Below are 18,091 nucleotides of genomic sequence, written 5' to 3'. Positions count from 1 at the left end.
TTAACCAAATAAAAACGTAACATTTGTCTCCAAACAGAGATTTCCGAAACCTCGTATGCTGTGGTCATTACGTTTAGTCTGAGTATTATCAGCATGCCTGAAGTCCCTGAGCTCAGAAACAACACCTACACGAAAGTGCAGGATGTTGTCAATAATGCGGTAAACATTCATCATTAAGAAATACAGCAGTCTGTATACGATATAAACCTTCTTCAGAGTTTAATGAAAGATTTGATTTTCACCTGCAGCTGAACACTCTTCTGAATGAACCTGGCAATACAACATTACAACCCGAATCATCCAACTTCACGTAAGATGCAAACTGACTTACTGTATATCATATGTTCTCACATATTATCTTTTTAAAGTTATATATATATATATATATATATATATATATATATATATATATATATATATATATATAAAATATTTGTATTTTCTTCAAAATGTTTCCCAAAAAAATGCACTATGAATCGATGTCCCTAACAGATATCTTCTGTTTTCCCACAGGAGCACATCAAACCAGGTTAATGGCAGTATGGGATACACCTTCCAGGATGGAGATGCCATACAACCAGTCAGCTTCCTAAATGAGCTTCGTTTACAGACAGGTTTGTCAAAACTGACAATGAATTGCTCCTCATACACTAAATACTGTAACTGTAAGCCTCCTCCACTAATCATTACTTTATTTTACAGTCTCAACAACAGCCAGCCCTCTGACAACAATCACAACTTCTCCACCGACTGTGTAAGAGCAATGATTCCAGTCTGATCTTTAAAATTTTCATTTTCATTTCCTGTTTTAATGTGTATTTTTTTATCATCTTTGTAGGCTTGGCAGAGTGATTATATTTATTCGGCTTGTGTTTGTCACACTTGGTCCCCTACCAAATGAAAATGAGATTATTCAGGTGGCCAACACTCTGCTCTACTCACGTCTCATAACTACATTAGGCAGCAGAGCACAACCCCTGAGTGATCCTGTGAACTTTGTGAATATCACATATACAAGTGAGTGTTTCTTTCCTCGTTTGGCTTCTTTTTGATGTGAATATGTCATTTGAATGCTAATGGTGTACATCATGTAAACCTGTAGTAAGCGCATATATACACTGATCTTTAAGGAAAATAGTCAATTCGGTAATTTAATAATCTTAAAGAATGCATGATTTTTTTACCATCCGCATATACTATCACACAAGTAATTATTTTTGTTATGTATTTTTCAGAAATTAATGAGACCGCCTATACTCTCAACTTTGGATTTGAAATCAGCAATGTATCCATGTCTGAGAAACTTGAATTCAGGAATGAAACCTACCTGATAATACAAGACTCTATAAATACACTGGTGAGTTGGAGAAACTTCAATACAGTGGTCTTTTACAAAAAGTCATTATTTTAACCACATAAAGTCATCTAAAAAAAATTTTTTTTTCACTTTTCAGCTGAACAAGATCCTGAATAATGACACAGCTCCTACAATTAAGTTCCAACCAGGCGATTTCACAGATTTCTCGTAAGCAATTTCGATTTCTTGAGCAAATATGTTCTAATGATTATTAAAAAATCTTCTTTGTTGTTAGTTTGATAGCTTTTGTATGCAGGTAGGTGTCTAAAAAAAAATTCAGTTATTGACTTTCATTTCTAACTGCAAATTTTTAATCTCCCAACAGAGGCAATTCCACCACGATTCAGGCCAATGTTACATATGTTTTCTCAAACAGTAACATCACACAACCCAGCATCTTTATCCAGGAACTTCTCCAGGTTATCAGAGGTATTACCATATCCAACCTACAGTCCGAAACAATCATGTTTGTCATGTTTTATGTCTTGCACCAAAAAGACCAAATACTATAATTGAAAGTCTGATTCTCCTCCTTCTCCTGTACAGAGAGCACTTTGACAACGACAAGCCCTGTGACAACAGCGAGCGCAACTACTCCACAACCGTAAGTCCAATGAGTAATTTTGTTAAAGCCAGTTGTTTTCATTTTCTTTACATTTACAATTATTTATTGTCTTTTTTTCTGCTTTCTTTTTTTTTAGTATTAATAAGGTGGTTATTAAGATTCGCCTTGTGTTTGTCACTCTGGGCCCAGTCCCAAGTGAGAGTGAAGTTCTAAGGGTAGTTAAATCTGTGCTGGCCTCAAATCTCACAACTAAACTATCTACCAGAGCAACAGTAATCCCAAGTGACCCTGTGATCAAGGCGGATGTCACCTATTCAAGTGAGTTTTTCTCTCTTCTTTGTGTGTATTTTTTTTATTTTTTTGTGAGTATAACATTTGAATGCAAACAGTGTACATCGCACAGACCTGTAGTAAGCTTTTATGGCTTCTTTAGAAGGAAAATAATCAATAATTATGGATAATGATTCATGAAAATGGATAATGAAATTTCTCCACCCACACATACGACTAATTATTCTTGTTATATATTTTTAAGGAATTAATGACACTGCCTATGCTCTCGACTTTGAATTTGAAATCAACAATTTATCCGTGAATGATAAACAAAGGAATCAAGCCTATGGAGAAATACAAAACAAGATAAATAATTTGGTGAGTTGGAGAGGCTTGGATATTGTGGTCTTTCACAAAGTATTTTAATCACATTAACTGCTATTCTCTAATATTTATTGCTCACTCTTCAGGTGATCGCGATCCTAAATAACCCCTCAGCTGCTCTGCAATTGATTCCAGCCAGTTTCAGGTGAGTTCTGATCCACTACTATTTTTCATTTGTTGAGCAGAAATGTCTAAATGATTTAAAGAAATCTACTTTTGCCAGTGGGATGTTTTTGATACAAAATGGCAAGATAATGTTTAGTTATTTCCTTTTTTGTTTCTCATTGTATGTTTTTATCTCCCCACAGTGATTCAGGAAGTTCCTCCATAATTATCGCCAATGTTACCTATGTTTTCTCACAAAATGACAGCAACAGTTACACAGTTTTTGGTCGCTTGGTCGGACAACTTTTCATCACTTTTACCACACCTGCTCCAACCACCATTAATACTACAGTCCCAAACAACAGTACAAATGCAGCATGGGTTGTGGCTATCATTGTCCCTGTGGCTATTGTCCTCGGGCTTATACCTTGCTGGATTCTCCTTTGCGTAAGTTTTATGATGATTGAATTTCAAATATGTGCTTTGATAGTGAAGTGATTCATGACAGGGATGTGTTTTCCTGTATAAACCTGCCATTTTAATGAGGTTTATAATTGTATAGCTGATTAAAAATGTTTTGAAGTGTAAAGTGTTCCCTTCCAGGACTTTAACTCTCAATTTGTCTGTTTGTGTCTTTAGTGTTTACTCTGTGGATGCTGTGCAGCAATCAGAAGACGTTGGCACAGAAGACAGTCCTACAACGTGCAGTATACCACTCGAAACAGCCTCTTCTAGAGATATTTAGAGTGCAAAAAAAGGACTGAACACCAGTGAAAACATAAATATAATTTAAGCTTTGGATTTTCAATACTCCCTCCTTTGTAGTAATTCATGTAATAAATTAATGCTTATTTTATTTTATAAATTATTTATTTTATTATGCCTGTATTGCTAGACAAACAGGGTCTCCATAAAATGTTACTAAATGTGATTTCTTAATACTTTCTCTGTAGTGTATAATGATATGTATTGTTTTTATTTATTTGTATATATTTATATTATTCAGTTTACAGTTGATTAATAATCTTGTGCAAATCATGTCTACTTGACATTACACATTTAACTTAAAGGGACAAAGGTAGAAGATTTGAATTAGAGTTGCTTATATACTCATACTTATATATTCATACATGCACTTTATAATTGCAAAGCAAATGTAGGTTCTGCAAGTCATTGGCATGAACATGTCAAACTGCAAAAAACTAATAAAAATACTATACAAAATTTTGTCTTTTTATCATTGGCCATTGTCTTGAACATCAAAGTAGTTTATACTACAATATTATCAAAACTTCTCAGTGTTTCTCAGTTGTTCCATTAGGCGGAAAGAAATGTATCTACATTTACAACTTATTCAAGCTCGATTTAAAAAAGTTCTAAAGTACTGAATATCCACAAAGCAACAGTTGCTTTGAGATTTGTTGAGGTTATGCTTAACATCATTGCTCAAATCATGTTTTATGTCAGATGTGCAACAAGGCAGCAGGCAGTAGGCCGCTGTGGTCTGGTTTGCAATAGGCCATTAAAGATAGTGGAAGGCACAAAAATAGCAAGATTTAAAATTGTCAAGCAACCTCTGTTGGACCACTTGAGATAGACTGATACTAAATTGCACAATGAAGCTTTATAAACCACTACTTTGCCAGTCAACATTAACTGTCAACTTATTTCTTTTTGCCATGATTTTTGAACATCCATGTACCATTTTTCTTGTTGCATTTAAAATCTATGCATTTTATGAATGATTCATATGGTTTTTTATTAAGGCAAAACACCCAGTACTTCCACAGATGATTGGTTACATTAATGCAAACATTTTTGCAGAACAGTAATCTGAGCATTGGATAGAGCCATGTTCAAAATTCTTGTTTCATTTTGTTGACATATTAGAGTGGGATATCTGTTTTTATCACTCCAAAAATGAGAAATACTGCCAGAAAAACAAAAAAAAAACAAATGCCACCATGTTTTTAAGAATAAAATGCTGTATAAAATCAGGCAAATTACCCAACAATCCCCTCTGCAAAACCTTCAGAGTATAAAAAGGAATAAGTGCATTTGAAGGGAAAAAAGCACATTTTGAGAAAACAGCATTTAAAGTACAATAAAATAAATATTTCTATCTCTATCTATTCATACTGACTAGTGCATAAAAACCATGTTTTTGCCTGTAGTGTCTGTAGTTCATGCAAAAAATGAACATTCTGTCATCATTCCTCACCCTAAAGTTGCTCAAACCTGTATGAATTTCTTTCTTCTGCTGAACACAAAAGAAGATCTTTTTAAGAATGTCGGTAACTAATCAGTTGACTTCCATAATATATTCCAAAGTTAACTGTACTATGGAAGTTAGTTGGGCCCATCAACTGTTTGGTTACCAACATTTTTCAAAATATCTTCCTTTGTGTTCAGCAGAAGAAAGAAATCCATACAGGTTTGGAACTTGAACCGCCATGTTCACTTAATCGTGATATTGTGCTAAAGTTAAACTAACTCGACATGAAAATCACTCAGTAGGATGAGAGCTTTTTTTAGCCTTTGTACAGATGGTTAGTCACACCGTGCCCAATCTAACTGAAGCTCTGCATTTACCATCTTTAAAAATAAATGGTCAAGATTTTTTTACAAGTAGTTTGCCAAATAAATTAATCAGAACTTTATTAACTCAATATAAATTTCCAAATCAAGCCAGCCGAAATAACGTAACTCAAATTTTTCCCAAGAACTCCATTCATAGATTAAGAACTTTGTATCTCTCTTTTCCCATACCTCCCAAAGCCAAGGAAGTACAAATTTTTAATGATATGTATCCGTCGTCAGAATTTCTTAGACATAGATTTAAAGGTGCCCTAGAACCAGTTTTTACAAGATGTAATATAAGTCTAAGGTGTCCCCTGAATGTGTCCGTGAAGTTTCAGCTCAAAATACCCCATAGATTTTTTTTAATTAATTTTTTTAGCTGCCTATTTTGGGGCATCATGAACTATGCACCGATTCAGGCTGCGGCCCCTTTAAATCGGGCGCTCCCTGCCCCCTGAGCTCTCGACTATAATACAGTGCATTTACAAAGTTCACACAGCTAATATAACCCTCAAATGGATCTTTACAAAATGTTCGTCATGCATACTGCATGCATGCGTCGGATCATGTGAGTATAATATTTATTTGGATGTTTACATTTGATTCTGAATGAGTTTGATAGTGCTCCGTGGCTAAAGCTAACATTACACACTGTTGGAGAGATTTATAAAGAATGAAGTTGTGTTTATGAATTATACAGACTGCAAGTGTTTAAAAATGAAAATAGCGACGGCTCTTGTCTCCGTGAATACAGTAAGAAGTTATGGTAACTTTAACCACATTTAACAGTATGTAAGCAACATGCTAACGAAACATTTAGAAAGACAATTCACAAATATCACTAAAAACATCATGTAATCATGGATCATGTCAGTTATTATCGCTCCATCTGCCATTTTTCGCTATTGTTCTTGCTTGCTTACCTAGTCTGATGATTCAGCTGTGCACAGATCCAGACGTTAATACTGGCTTGTGTAATGCCTAGAACATGGGCTGACATATGCAAATATTGGGGGCGTACATATTAATGATCCTGACTGTTACGTAACAGTCAGTGTTATGTTGAGATTCGCCTGTTTTTCTGAGGTCTTTTAAACAAATAAGATTTACACATGAAGGAGGAAGCAATGGAGTTTGAAACTCAATGTATGTATTTTCCATGTACTGAACTCTTGTTATTCAGCTATGCCAAGGTAAATTCAATTTTTGATTCTAGGGCACCTTTAATATTGACCACAATAATTGTACTTTCTGTAATTCTGACATTGAAACGACTGTAAATCTTTTCTTTGAATGTGACTTAAAGTTCCTATTAAGGTGAATTCTCAGTTTTCTAAAAATGATTTAATTTTTGGTATTATTATGGAAGATACACACATTCAATTTTTGCTAAATAATTTTCTTATTTTGGGAATATTTTTCATTCACAAATGTAAGTGCCTTCAGACAAAACCATTATTTTCTGTCTTTAAAAAATAATTTTCGTTGTACTGTAAATCTTTAGGTTTGTTAAAATGCATAACAGGAAGAAACTACTTAGCTTATTGAGGAAATTTAAACTAGAAGACCCTGATGTGTAATTTTTCTTTTTTTCTTTTCTTCTTTCTCTCATTTTACTTTTATATTTTGCTGCGCACTGCTCTATTGGATTTTCTTGTATTGCCTTATTGTACTTGTTTCTTTCTGCAATAATAATAAAAAAAAGGATGAGAGCTTTTATTTTAAAAATCCCAAGCGGATGTTTTCGACTCATTGTGGCCAGCTTCGCGTTTCGAGAGAGAACCCCAGACCCGTACATACACTCATTTGAAATGGCTCACTAATGTTATATAAGCTTAATCAAAACAGATTTCAGCGCAATGGCAAATTTTGTTACGTTTCAAACGCAAATCGCTTCAGTTATGGAAGTACTTGCAAACGCCGCTGTGGCAGAAATCTGCAAACTTGTTGAGGACAGCTATGCTGAATTGCAGCTTGAAATATCACAAACAAAAAAGGAGAATAACCACCTCAAAAAGAAATTAAAAACGATAGAAATCAGGGATTCATTTTATCGAAGAGCGCATAAACTGATGAACGAGTCAACTGCTATAACCAGAACCAGTGTTCACGAAAAAGCACCAGGTAAGGGTGGTTGCACCAGTTAGACTGGTTTCGGACTAACTCTGTTGTATTAAAAGCCACTATTGTAAATTAATTGTCAACGGTGAAGTGACTTATGCTTATTTCCAGGGCGAATCAGCGTAAAAGTCGCTTCGCTGTGTGATAACGATGGTAGTGATGAAGATGGATCAGTTCACTGCGATAACGTCTCGCTTCTTCAGCCCGAAAGACTTGACCAGGTCTGCATAAACAATGAACTGAGTGTAACTCCTTGCCTTAAAGGGATAGTTCACCCAAAAATTGTCATCATTTACTCATCCTCAGGTTGTTCCAAACCTCTATAAATTTCTTTGTTCTGTTGAACACAAAAGAAGATATTTTGAAGATAGTGGGAAACTGAACAGTTTTGGAGCACCATTGACTTTTATTTTTATTTTTTCCTACTATGGAAGTCAATGGTGCCCCAAATCAGCCTGGTTACAAACTTTCTTCAAAATATCTTCTTTTGTGTTGAGCAGAACAAAGACATTTATACAGATTTGTAACAACTTGAGGGTGAGTAAATAATGACAGAGTTGTCATTTTTGAGTGAAACCCTTTAAACTTCATTTTTGTGTGTGTGTGTGTGTGTCTTTTTTTGTTTTTTGTATTTTGTACACTCTCTGATAATCGTTGGTTATCTGCAAACCTCTCTTAAAGGGTTAGTTCACCCAAAAATAAAAAATTCTGTCATTAAGTACTCACCCTCATGTCGTTCCACACCCGTAAGACCTTCGTTCATCTTCAGAACACAAATTAAGATATTTTAGATGAAATCTGATGGCCTGCATAGGGAGCAATGACACTTCCTCTATCAGGATCCATTAATGTACTAAAAACATATTTAAATCAGTTCATGTGAGTACAGTGGTTCAAAATTAATTTTATAAAGTGGCAAGAATATTTTTGGTGCGCCGTAAAAACAAAATAACGACTTATTTAGTGAAGGCCGATTCCAAAACACTGCTTCATGAAGCTTCGGAGCGTTATAAATCTTTTGTGTCGAATCAACAGTTCGGAGTGCCAAAGTCACGTGATTTCAGCAGTTTGGCGGTTTGACACGCGTTTCGAATCATGATTAGATACACTGATTCCTTATGCTGCGAAGCTTCGTGAAGCAGTCAATATCAATATCTTTATCTCAAAGCACTCAAAATGTTTTCCTAACAATGCTTATTTTCCCATTTATCACAGATTTTGTCTTTTGTCATTATACTAGCAGCATCTCAATGATGCCTATAAAAATAATATAGAAATTAAGTTTTTAGAGTGATGTGGCATACATACGTAAGTGTGCCTTTATTTTGAGTTTCCCAAATATGTTGCTTGCCATCATTAAATTGTGTTTGTTTATAATAATATATATATATATATATATATATATATATATATATATATATATATATATATATATATATATATATATATATATATATATAATTATTTTCAAAAGTTTGAGGTCAGTAAGGTTTTGAAATATTTGTATTACTAGTAAACAGTAATATTGTGAAGTATTATTACAATTTAAAATAGTTTGTTTTCTATTTTAATATATTTTAAAATGTAATTAATTTCTGTGATTTGGATGACAGTGTCACATGATTCCTCAGAAATCATTCTAATATGCTGATTTGCTGCTCAAGAAAATTTCTTATCAATGCTAGAAACAGTTGTGCTGTTTAATATTTTTGTGTAATCAAAAATCCCAGGATTCTTTGAAGAATAGAAAGTCCCAAAGAACAAAATGTATTTGAAATAGAAAGGTTTTGTGATATTATAAATGCCATTACTCTCACTTTTGATCAATACAATGCATCTTTGTTCAATAAAAGTATTAATTTGAATTTTGCTTTTGAACACTAGTCTATAAGCTCTTGGCCACCCATATCTCTAGATATCAAGATAGTGTGTCTAGCCCCTATCAGTTGATAGTATCACCACTGATACTGTTCAGAACAGATTTTCTTTTCCATACACATTTCCTCTCGGGAATCATGGCAACCTTTTTATCAGTCTGTAGGGGGTGGTGATGAGCCAGATGTTCTCATTATTAAAGAGGAGAGACCTGACAATATGAGGTGTGAACAGTCAGAAAGTGAAACAGAGGCTACTGAAAATCGTGAGTATGGGGTCTTTTATGTTTTTGTTTAATTGTTTTGTCCTTTGTAACTTAGGTAGGGGTAAAGTGTATAACTTTGGTCAGTTCTGAGATTAGTTGACATGTAATTCAAGTCAACAATAAGATAAAATATGGTAAAGATTGTAAGGAGAAATTATTCAATCAAATAATAATGTAATAAAATATATGAAAAAAACTATTTTATTACATATGAATATTACACACACACACACATGCCTGGTACATCTGTCTTGCAGTTAAAGATGACACCCAGTACCGGAGTGCCGAAGTCTTTGTAACAATCCCCAGAGAAAACGTCATTGACCAGAACACAGTCCAGCACTGCAGTCAAGAGGTAGGAAACTGTGTCAATCAGTCTGAAGGGGATGATGAACCAGATGTTCTCATTATTAAAGAGGAGAGACCTGACAACATGAGGTGTGAACAACCAGGGGGAGAAACAAAGACTGCTGAAAATCGTGAGTATGGTGGGTTTTTTGTTATTATTTGTAACTTCTTTAAGGGATAAAGTGTATAACCCAGTGAGTTATTATGCATGTTATGTATAGTGTGGAATAGATTCATAAAATGTCAAACATATAAAGAAATGTAACTATTAATAATAGTGTTATTTTATCTTTTTATCGTTTTTTTTTTATTTTATTTTCATGAGAAAAATCTATTAACTTTTGAATGGATATTGAGATTTAAAATGAAAATTCTTCTTTGTTTACCCTAAATTATTACAACTTCTTGCTTTTTTGGTAAGATGACGCCCAGTACAGGAATTCAGGAGTCTTTGTAGCAGTTCATAAAGCAAACTTCATAGACCAGGACACAGTCCAGCACTGCCATCAAGAGGTTAGTATGAGAGATGGTAAACTTTTGAAGAAATCTGCCTTTGTTACAATCACATTACACTCATGACACACAAATTGCTTTTCTACAGCTGTGGCAATTTCCAAACTGCTGCCCTTTTTCCGGGACCAAGCCTCTACTCCGTTTCAACTTAGAATCTCAACAGCAATTTATAAGCACACTATTTAATTATAGCACACATTTAAAGGGTTAGTTCACCCAAAAATGAAAATAATGTCATTAATTACACACCCTCATACCGTTCCACACCCCTAAGACCTTTGTTCATCTTCAGAACACAAACTAGGATATTTTTGATAAAAAAAATTTATCCCCCATAAAAAGCATCATAGAAATCCGATGGCTCAGTGAGGCCTGCAGAGCCAGCAATGACATTTCCTCTCTCAAGATCCATTAATGTACTAAAAACATATTTAAATCCGTTCATGTGAGAATAATCTGAATCATGATTCGACACGCTGCTTCATAACGCTGCAAAGCTTCATGAGGCAGTGTTTTGAAATCGGCCATCACTATATAAGTCGTCATTTTGTTTTTTTGGTGCACCAAAAATATTCTCATCGCTTAATAATATTAATATTAAACCACTGTACTAACATGAACTGATTTAAATATGTTTTTAGTACATTAATGGATCTTGAGAGAGGAAATGTCATTGCTGGCTATGCAGGCCTCACTGAGCCATCGGATTTTAACAAAAATATCTTTATTTGCTCATTATTATTTAGTTAGTTGTAATGTATTAACTAACATTAACTAATGGGACCTTATTGTAAAGGTAACAGACAAATCAAATTTCATATTTCACAGTACAGAGGTAGTTTGTCAAAAATACAAACAATAATATTTTCTGCTAAAATTGCTTTCAGAAGTCAAAATGACAAAAATTCACCATCAGTGTTTTTTTCCTCTGGCAGTCCAATGGAATGCAACCTGATCTTCTCGAGGACCCAGAAGTGAATGATATAAGTGAAGATACACATTTACTGAATGGTAATTACAAAGTTGTATTATTTATTGAATGGCTTATTGAAGTGTCAGTTTTACAAACGAATTCTTGTTGCGAGCCTGTATTTCAGGGACATAATTACTAGATATTTGCTCACTTTTTTCTGTAATTGAAGCATGTTGTATTTCACAATAGGTGAAACCAGAATGGACAGACGTTGTGATGGAGACGTTGAGACTAAATTGCAGCCTGTCTCTTCCTATGCCTCATGGGTTTCCGGAAGATTAGATGCAACCACAAACCATCAATCCTACGCTGAATCTGAATGCAATGGAGGACCTTCTGTGAATCAGTACTTGATGTATAGAGGGAGCGCAGATCCTATGTGTTCCTATGCAACTCCAATAGATTCTAATGGCTTGTCTATGCCTGATATGGAAGGCCATTTAACACACAGCGATGGAGGTAACATTTCTCAATCCGAGCGGTCCCCCTTCACAACGTGCTTTTCTTTCAAACAGTCAGATTCTCCTCACATGCAAAGGAAAGACAAGTTTATGTGTAAACATTGTGGAAAAGCATTCTCTCAACCCAGCACTCTCCTTTTGCATCAAAAACTTCATACCAGGGAGAGGCTCCATAACTGTACACTCTGCGGTAAAAGATTCAGTCAGGCATCTAGTCTCAAAAGACACCACAGCATCCATAGAGGAGAAAAACCATTCAGATGCTTGCACTGTGGCAAGCAGTTCTCAGATCAAAGTAACCTGAAAAAGCATGTGACTGTTCACACAGGTGAAAAGCCTTATGGTTGTAACCTTTGTGGAAAAATGTTCAACCAGTCTTCAAACCTCAAAACGCATATGAAGATCCACACACGTGAGAAGCCTTTCAGTTGCGATCGATGTGGGCGGACCTTTGCACACAAGTACATTTTGGTGAAACACCAACAGAGAATCTGTGTTTCGATTGGACAAATGTAGACTTCACAAGTCTTCCACCTTATTTTTCAATACTGAACTTAGCTATTTTCTTTCTGAGACTTTCGACTCATTAGCTGCTATAAGGAAATAACGAGAAGTGTAGAAAATGGTAAAACAATTTGTGCTACAGACCAATGTATTGATAATTATATCAATAATTATAATAAATTAAAACAATATTGTAAGAAATACCAGTTTGCACCATCAAGCAGTGTAACGTTTTGTACAGCTAAATTAACTAGAAGCTAATGACACCGAAAGCCAGATGCATTCAGTTTACAAATGGCCGTACCTGCTCTTGCATGAAAAATAAGGTGGACAGAATATGGTATGTCTCTCACAATAGATTAGTTTTTGTTGGCTGCATCTGAAATCGAATACTTTGCTACTATACATTAGGCAAAAAAAGGTATGTGACAAAAGAAGTATGTCTGAATTCACAGTACTCATAAAAGAGTACGCAAAAGTACCTGGATGACCTAGTACTTCAGGCGAGATTCTGAAGTGTGCATACGATGGACACTTTACTATCCCATGAGGCCACTGGAGAGGATTTGTGAATGGCAGTGAAGCGACACAACTGATGCTGGTACTGCTGGTCATATGATAATGACTACATGGTGAATGTAGTACGTCTAGATTACATTCATACTTCACATATTCATACTATATAGACCTTACTTTTTTAGTGGTCGTGAAGCAATTGTTTATTCAAAATAATTAATCGAGAGTATGCGATCTTAGACGCTTTCTGAAACCATTTCCTTTTAGGTAGTTAAAGGGTTAGTTCACCCTAAAAATGAAATTTCTCTCATTAATTACTCATCCTCATGTTGTTCCAAACCCTTTAGACTTTCGTTCATCTTCAGAACACAAACTAGTATATTTTTGATTAAAAAAATTTTTTATCCCCCATAAAAAGCATCATAATTACCACATTCAAGGTCCAGAAAAGTAGCAAAAACTAGCAACAAGAATATTTTTCTGCACAAAAATAACGACTTTTCAACAATTCAACATTTTTGTCTCTTCCCTGTCTGTCTCCTACGCTGTTTTAAGTTGTATAGACAGTGCAGGCTTCTGTGAGCAGCACGATTTATGCGTATGATGCTGACGCAGGAGCCGGCCAATGATGAGTCAGCATTCTGACGTAGAACCCGGAAGCCTGCACTGTCTAAAAAGTATTCATGTTGCTTCATAACATTATGGTTGAACCACTGTAGTCACGTTGACTATTTTAACGATGTCTTTACTACTTTTCTGGACCTTGAATAAGGTAATTACATTGCTTTCTATGGCGGATAGAAAATTAAAAAAAAAACTTTGGATTTCATCAAAAATATCTTAATTTGTGTTCCAAAGATGAATGAAGGTCTTAAATTTTTTGGAAAGACATGAGGGTGATTACTTAATGACAAATTTATTGTTGGGTGAACTAACCCTTTGACATCACAAATCCCTTTCAACAACTTCCCACTAAAAACGTGGTTACGTTCTGAAACTGCCACTTTTGGTGATCCAGACAATTCTCAATGGATAAAAACAAGCTTCTTGCTGGGTTGGTGCCATCATGAACCCTAGAGTTCAGTAGCCCCTCTCACTGATTGGAGCACGACAAATAGTAGGTAAATAACATAGGTGACGCTAACACTGGATTGAGCAACTAAGTGATAAACATGCCTTTGAAGAGTGCTAAATGTTGTGCAGTGCCAGGTTGTGGAAAAACACAGTAGCTGCATTGGATTTGCAGACAGCCTGAAATGAAAAAAAAATGATGCTGTGCCTTCTATGTTGGATCCGACAGGAACGGTGCAACACACTTGTTTGAGTAAAAAAGTTTTTACTGTCTTACTATTGTTTTGTTACAGATCGTTTGATATGTACAGATTATGTGTACATGTCTAACCAAAATTACCAGTGATCAGTGATTTCTGATATGTAATGATTCATGTAGGCCAACAGTCAGATGTTTTTGTTTCAAAATCATTTCAGTAAATCAAACCACTGACTAAATGGTTAACTTCACATTGTTTCTCTTAGTAGGATGAAAATAATGTTATGTAAACGGTAGTTCAATTACATAAAGAAAGCAATCAAAGAATGCTTCCTTTACGATTGCTGGAACTGTCAATCACACAGCATGAGTGTTCAGGACTCTTGCCAAAACTCCTGTTTAGAATCAACAAATCTCCTATTTACATTGTGTTTGCTGCCAGTTACGATGAAAGCATTTGCATTCATTACACTGAAGTCTCACATCAGATGCCCCAAATCAGAGGGCTAAAATAAGGGTAGTAAAAATACTATTGTGCATCCCAGGAAACATAATTTAAAAAAAAAAAAAAAATGCAGTTTATGACCCCTTTAACTTTTTAGCCATGGGTCTAGTGATGTCCAGTAGATTACCCTTTCAAAAAAATGTGAAATATTATCCCTATGTTTTTGCAAATAAAATATCACTATGTAAGAGACAAACACATCCAATTCTCTTTCTTGCAAGAAAAGGTCAACAGTACAGATACTCAAAGTTGCTGCAGAATGTGACAAAGAACGGAGGGCTCTCTCCTCCCTCCCACATTTATATCTCTATAACTTCCAAGGCCAAAGCCTCTGTTCAATTATAGTTTCTTTTACCATATTAGAAACGTTTACCATGCTTCTATACAAGCGTATTCTTTCTTCACTACTTGTGGTAGTCACACATTTCTTATTTTCTGTCATACAATGATCATACACATCTATAAGATCAATAACTGTTCTTTGTTTAAGCAAAGGCAGAGAAGCATGTGAGATCACATGCAATCCTTGTGAAAATTAACTACATCCTGTCTCTTTAATCAATACAAAAATATAAACAACACAATGTTCCATAAGCAGAACATATTCATAAAAAGTATACATATGAATAAAAATTCTTCCACACCTACAATAATTGAAAGAAATGTTCAATATTATTGTATACATACATTTCACAGAAACAGGGGTGTGAAAGACAAAGCATTGCTCAGAGTAGATTGCAGGGATTGATCTCCTGTGGGAGGTCCTAACAGTTTTCTATTATTTGTGGCCATTTTGTCTTCATGTATAAAGTTCTGTCCCACAGATAGAACTTTGGGTTCAGATATTTTGAAGGCCGGCGTGCTGACATCGATACTGAAGAACTGTGCTACACATTGGCGAGCCACCCAAAAGTCTGCTCGGCTAAATACAGCAAAATCTAACATACCTCTAGTACCTTGTGTACATTTGAAAATGTAAATGTAAGAGAGAGAGAAAACGTTACCTTTGATGGTGTAGGCCTGTAATTAGCTAATGTTAATGTTCCAAAGGCCTATAAAGGTGCTATATAGCACTAAAAGTGGTTCTTGCCTCGTAATCATAGGGGAACCACTTTTGGTGCTATGTAGCACCATATCTTTAAAGGTGCTCTACAGCACTTGTGTCAAATGGTGTTATGTAGAACCCATGAGAGGTGCCATATCGCATTTTATTACTTCAACAAAAATTGTGCTAAACCGCACCAACAGTGGTTCTTTGGCTCGTAAAGGGGCTTAACAAGTTATTTTTATGGCAGTGGTGCTTTATCACCTTAACCACCCCAAAGAACCACTGAAGAACTACTGTTCCAAGACTTAGTGCTATACCACACTTATGATTACGAGCCAAAGAACCACGTTTAGTACTATATAGCACCATTTCTTTTTAGAGTGTACTTGATCAAGTATATTCAGACGCACTGTATAAAAATTGCCCACATGCTGAACCATCCCCAGTTTTCCACTTAATTCTTCATTGCTCTGAAAACCACCTGTGGAGGTAAATAATGCCATTAAAGAGAACTGATCATTAATAATGAATATAATCAGTTATATGCAATACTCAGCTCAACATTTGTCTACCTGATGGGCTTGTGAACCATAGAGAACTGCTTGTAACATAGATTATCATATTTTTCAATGAGGAGTCCACAAAGAAAGAGAAGGTTTCTGGTTTTCCTGGGTTCCTTACAATTATAATATAAAGATAATGTTGTATACATATTTATTGATTTGATACTTAAAGAGTTAGTTCACCCACAAATGAAAATTCTGTCATTAATTACTTACCCTCATGTTGTTCCACACCCGTAAGTCCTTCGTTAATCTTCGGAACACAAATTAAGATATTTTTGTTGAAATCCGATGGCTTAGTGAGGCCTGCATAGCCAGCAATGACATTTCCCCTCTCAAGATCCATAAAGGTACTAAAACATATTTAAATCAGTTCATGTGAGTACAGTGGTTCAATATTAATATTATAAAGCACAGAGAATATTTTTGGTGCGCCGTAAAAACAAAATAACAAGTGATGGCCGATTTGAAAACACTGCTTCAGGAAGCATCGGAGCATAAATGAATCAGCGTGTTGATATTGATGAAATCTGTATTAATTTCTTTCTTCTGCTGAACACAAAATAAGATATTTTGGTGACCAGCAACTCACATTCTTCAAAATACCTTATTTTGTGTTCAGCAGAAGTAGGAAATTCATTTAGGTTTAAAACAACTTGAGAGTGAGTAAATGATGAGAGAATTTTAATTTTTTGGTGAACTATTCCTTTAATGTTAATACATTTATTACTTTTATCTTCCAACAGGTCCATCTGAGCTGTTCATTTTATGTCATTATGTAAATATTTAATATTAATATTGTTAATTTTTTATCAATATTGTCCATTTTGTTCATTTTCATTTATTTTTTATAAGATACTGTTTATCTTAAGTTATTTTAACTGAGGGGCCCCCAAATAAAATTCTGCTTAGGGCCCCATAAAAGCTTGAGCCGCCCCTGATAGTGGCCTAGGGAAAAGCAGTAGGTGAGCGAATGCGCATGTCAGAAACCTCAGCAATCATAAAGGAGTAAGAAGTTCACGGATGGCCTACTGCTTCTGTGCAGATTCTGAAGTGTTCCTCGATGGATACTTTTCTATCCCAGGAGGCCATGGGAGAGGATACGTTGAACAGGGAGGAGAAAAGCGGCTCAGATGCAGTCAAATGTGAGTATTGAAAACCAAAAACACGTTTCCTTGTGTTAAAGTCACATTTTTTTAACTTTAAGGCATACAATGTCCGATCTGCTCCTAACTTCACATGTTCGATAATAGTCCTGGCCTGAAGACATCAAAATGGCAATATTCAGTTACGGTGAAAGCGCCACCTGTTGGCATTGTAGCATTTCGAAATGACTTTGGCATAATTCTCCTGTATTCATTCGCTTACATGCATGTCGTCCACTGTTCACTGTTTTCCTGAGGCCAACGGGTGGCGGTGAGCCCGGTCTGTATGTGTCTGTATGTTTGCTACAGAGCTTTGTGGTGGAGCACGACCTGCAAGGTAAGGTGATGGCGGCATTTGTGAAAAAAAGAAAAAAAAGGGAAAACCTGAAACAAATATATAAAGTATATGATAAAATTTTATTAATTCTAATACAGAAATTGGATTACATTGTGCTGTTAAAATTACTTTACTTTTTTAGTTTTTGTGTTATTTCTGTGCATTTTTGTAGGATGTGACTGGTGTGAGCACTGAGGATGGAGAGCCACAGCAGATCCTGGAAATGGTGTAGAGCCACGAGACCCTCCATCACTCCACCGGCCCTTACTGCCTCATCTGACCCCGATGATGCTGTGATTTCTTCATCCTCAGTGATTTCAGAGCCACCGAGAGCATCTAGACAAAGACCAAAGGACATTGAGGATGTGATTTTGGTCAAGTTC

The 18,091-nt window shown here is 35.3% G+C and overlaps 1 protein-coding gene across 3 annotated transcripts; it reads left to right on the top strand.

Moving 5' to 3' along the window:
• The first annotated feature begins 6,928 nt into the window (after positions 1-6,928).
• si:dkey-56e3.3 (uncharacterized) lies at positions 6,929-17,342 on the top strand. 3 transcript variants are annotated; one of them, XR_010896721.1, is made up of 8 exons: positions 6,929-7,388; positions 7,497-7,606; positions 9,420-9,525; positions 9,783-10,013; positions 10,295-10,386; positions 11,322-11,397; positions 11,549-12,965; positions 17,272-17,342. XR_010896721.1 is itself a non-coding variant. In XM_067404401.1 (7 exons), the coding sequence occupies exons 1-7, from the start codon at positions 7,124-7,126 to the stop codon at positions 12,334-12,336; spliced, it is 1,659 nt and encodes a 552-aa protein (XP_067260502.1). In that variant the 5' UTR covers positions 6,929-7,123; the 3' UTR covers positions 12,337-14,801. The 3 variants fall into 3 exon arrangements, 2 of the variants coding, with proteins under 2 accessions (XP_067260502.1, XP_067260501.1); XM_067404401.1 differs by lacking the exon at positions 17,272-17,342 and having other exon boundaries at positions 9,783-10,004; positions 11,549-14,801; XM_067404400.1 differs by lacking the exon at positions 17,272-17,342 and having other exon boundaries at positions 11,549-14,801.
• Positions 17,343-18,091: the final 749 nt, after the last annotated feature.

Source organism: Chanodichthys erythropterus, chromosome 12, assembly GCF_024489055.1.
Source record: "Chanodichthys erythropterus isolate Z2021 chromosome 12, ASM2448905v1, whole genome shotgun sequence".
Taxonomy (NCBI): Eukaryota; Metazoa; Chordata; class Actinopteri; order Cypriniformes; family Xenocyprididae; genus Chanodichthys; species Chanodichthys erythropterus.
Note: the sequence above shows the minus strand (reverse complement) of the source record. Positions and strands in the feature narration are given on the sequence as shown.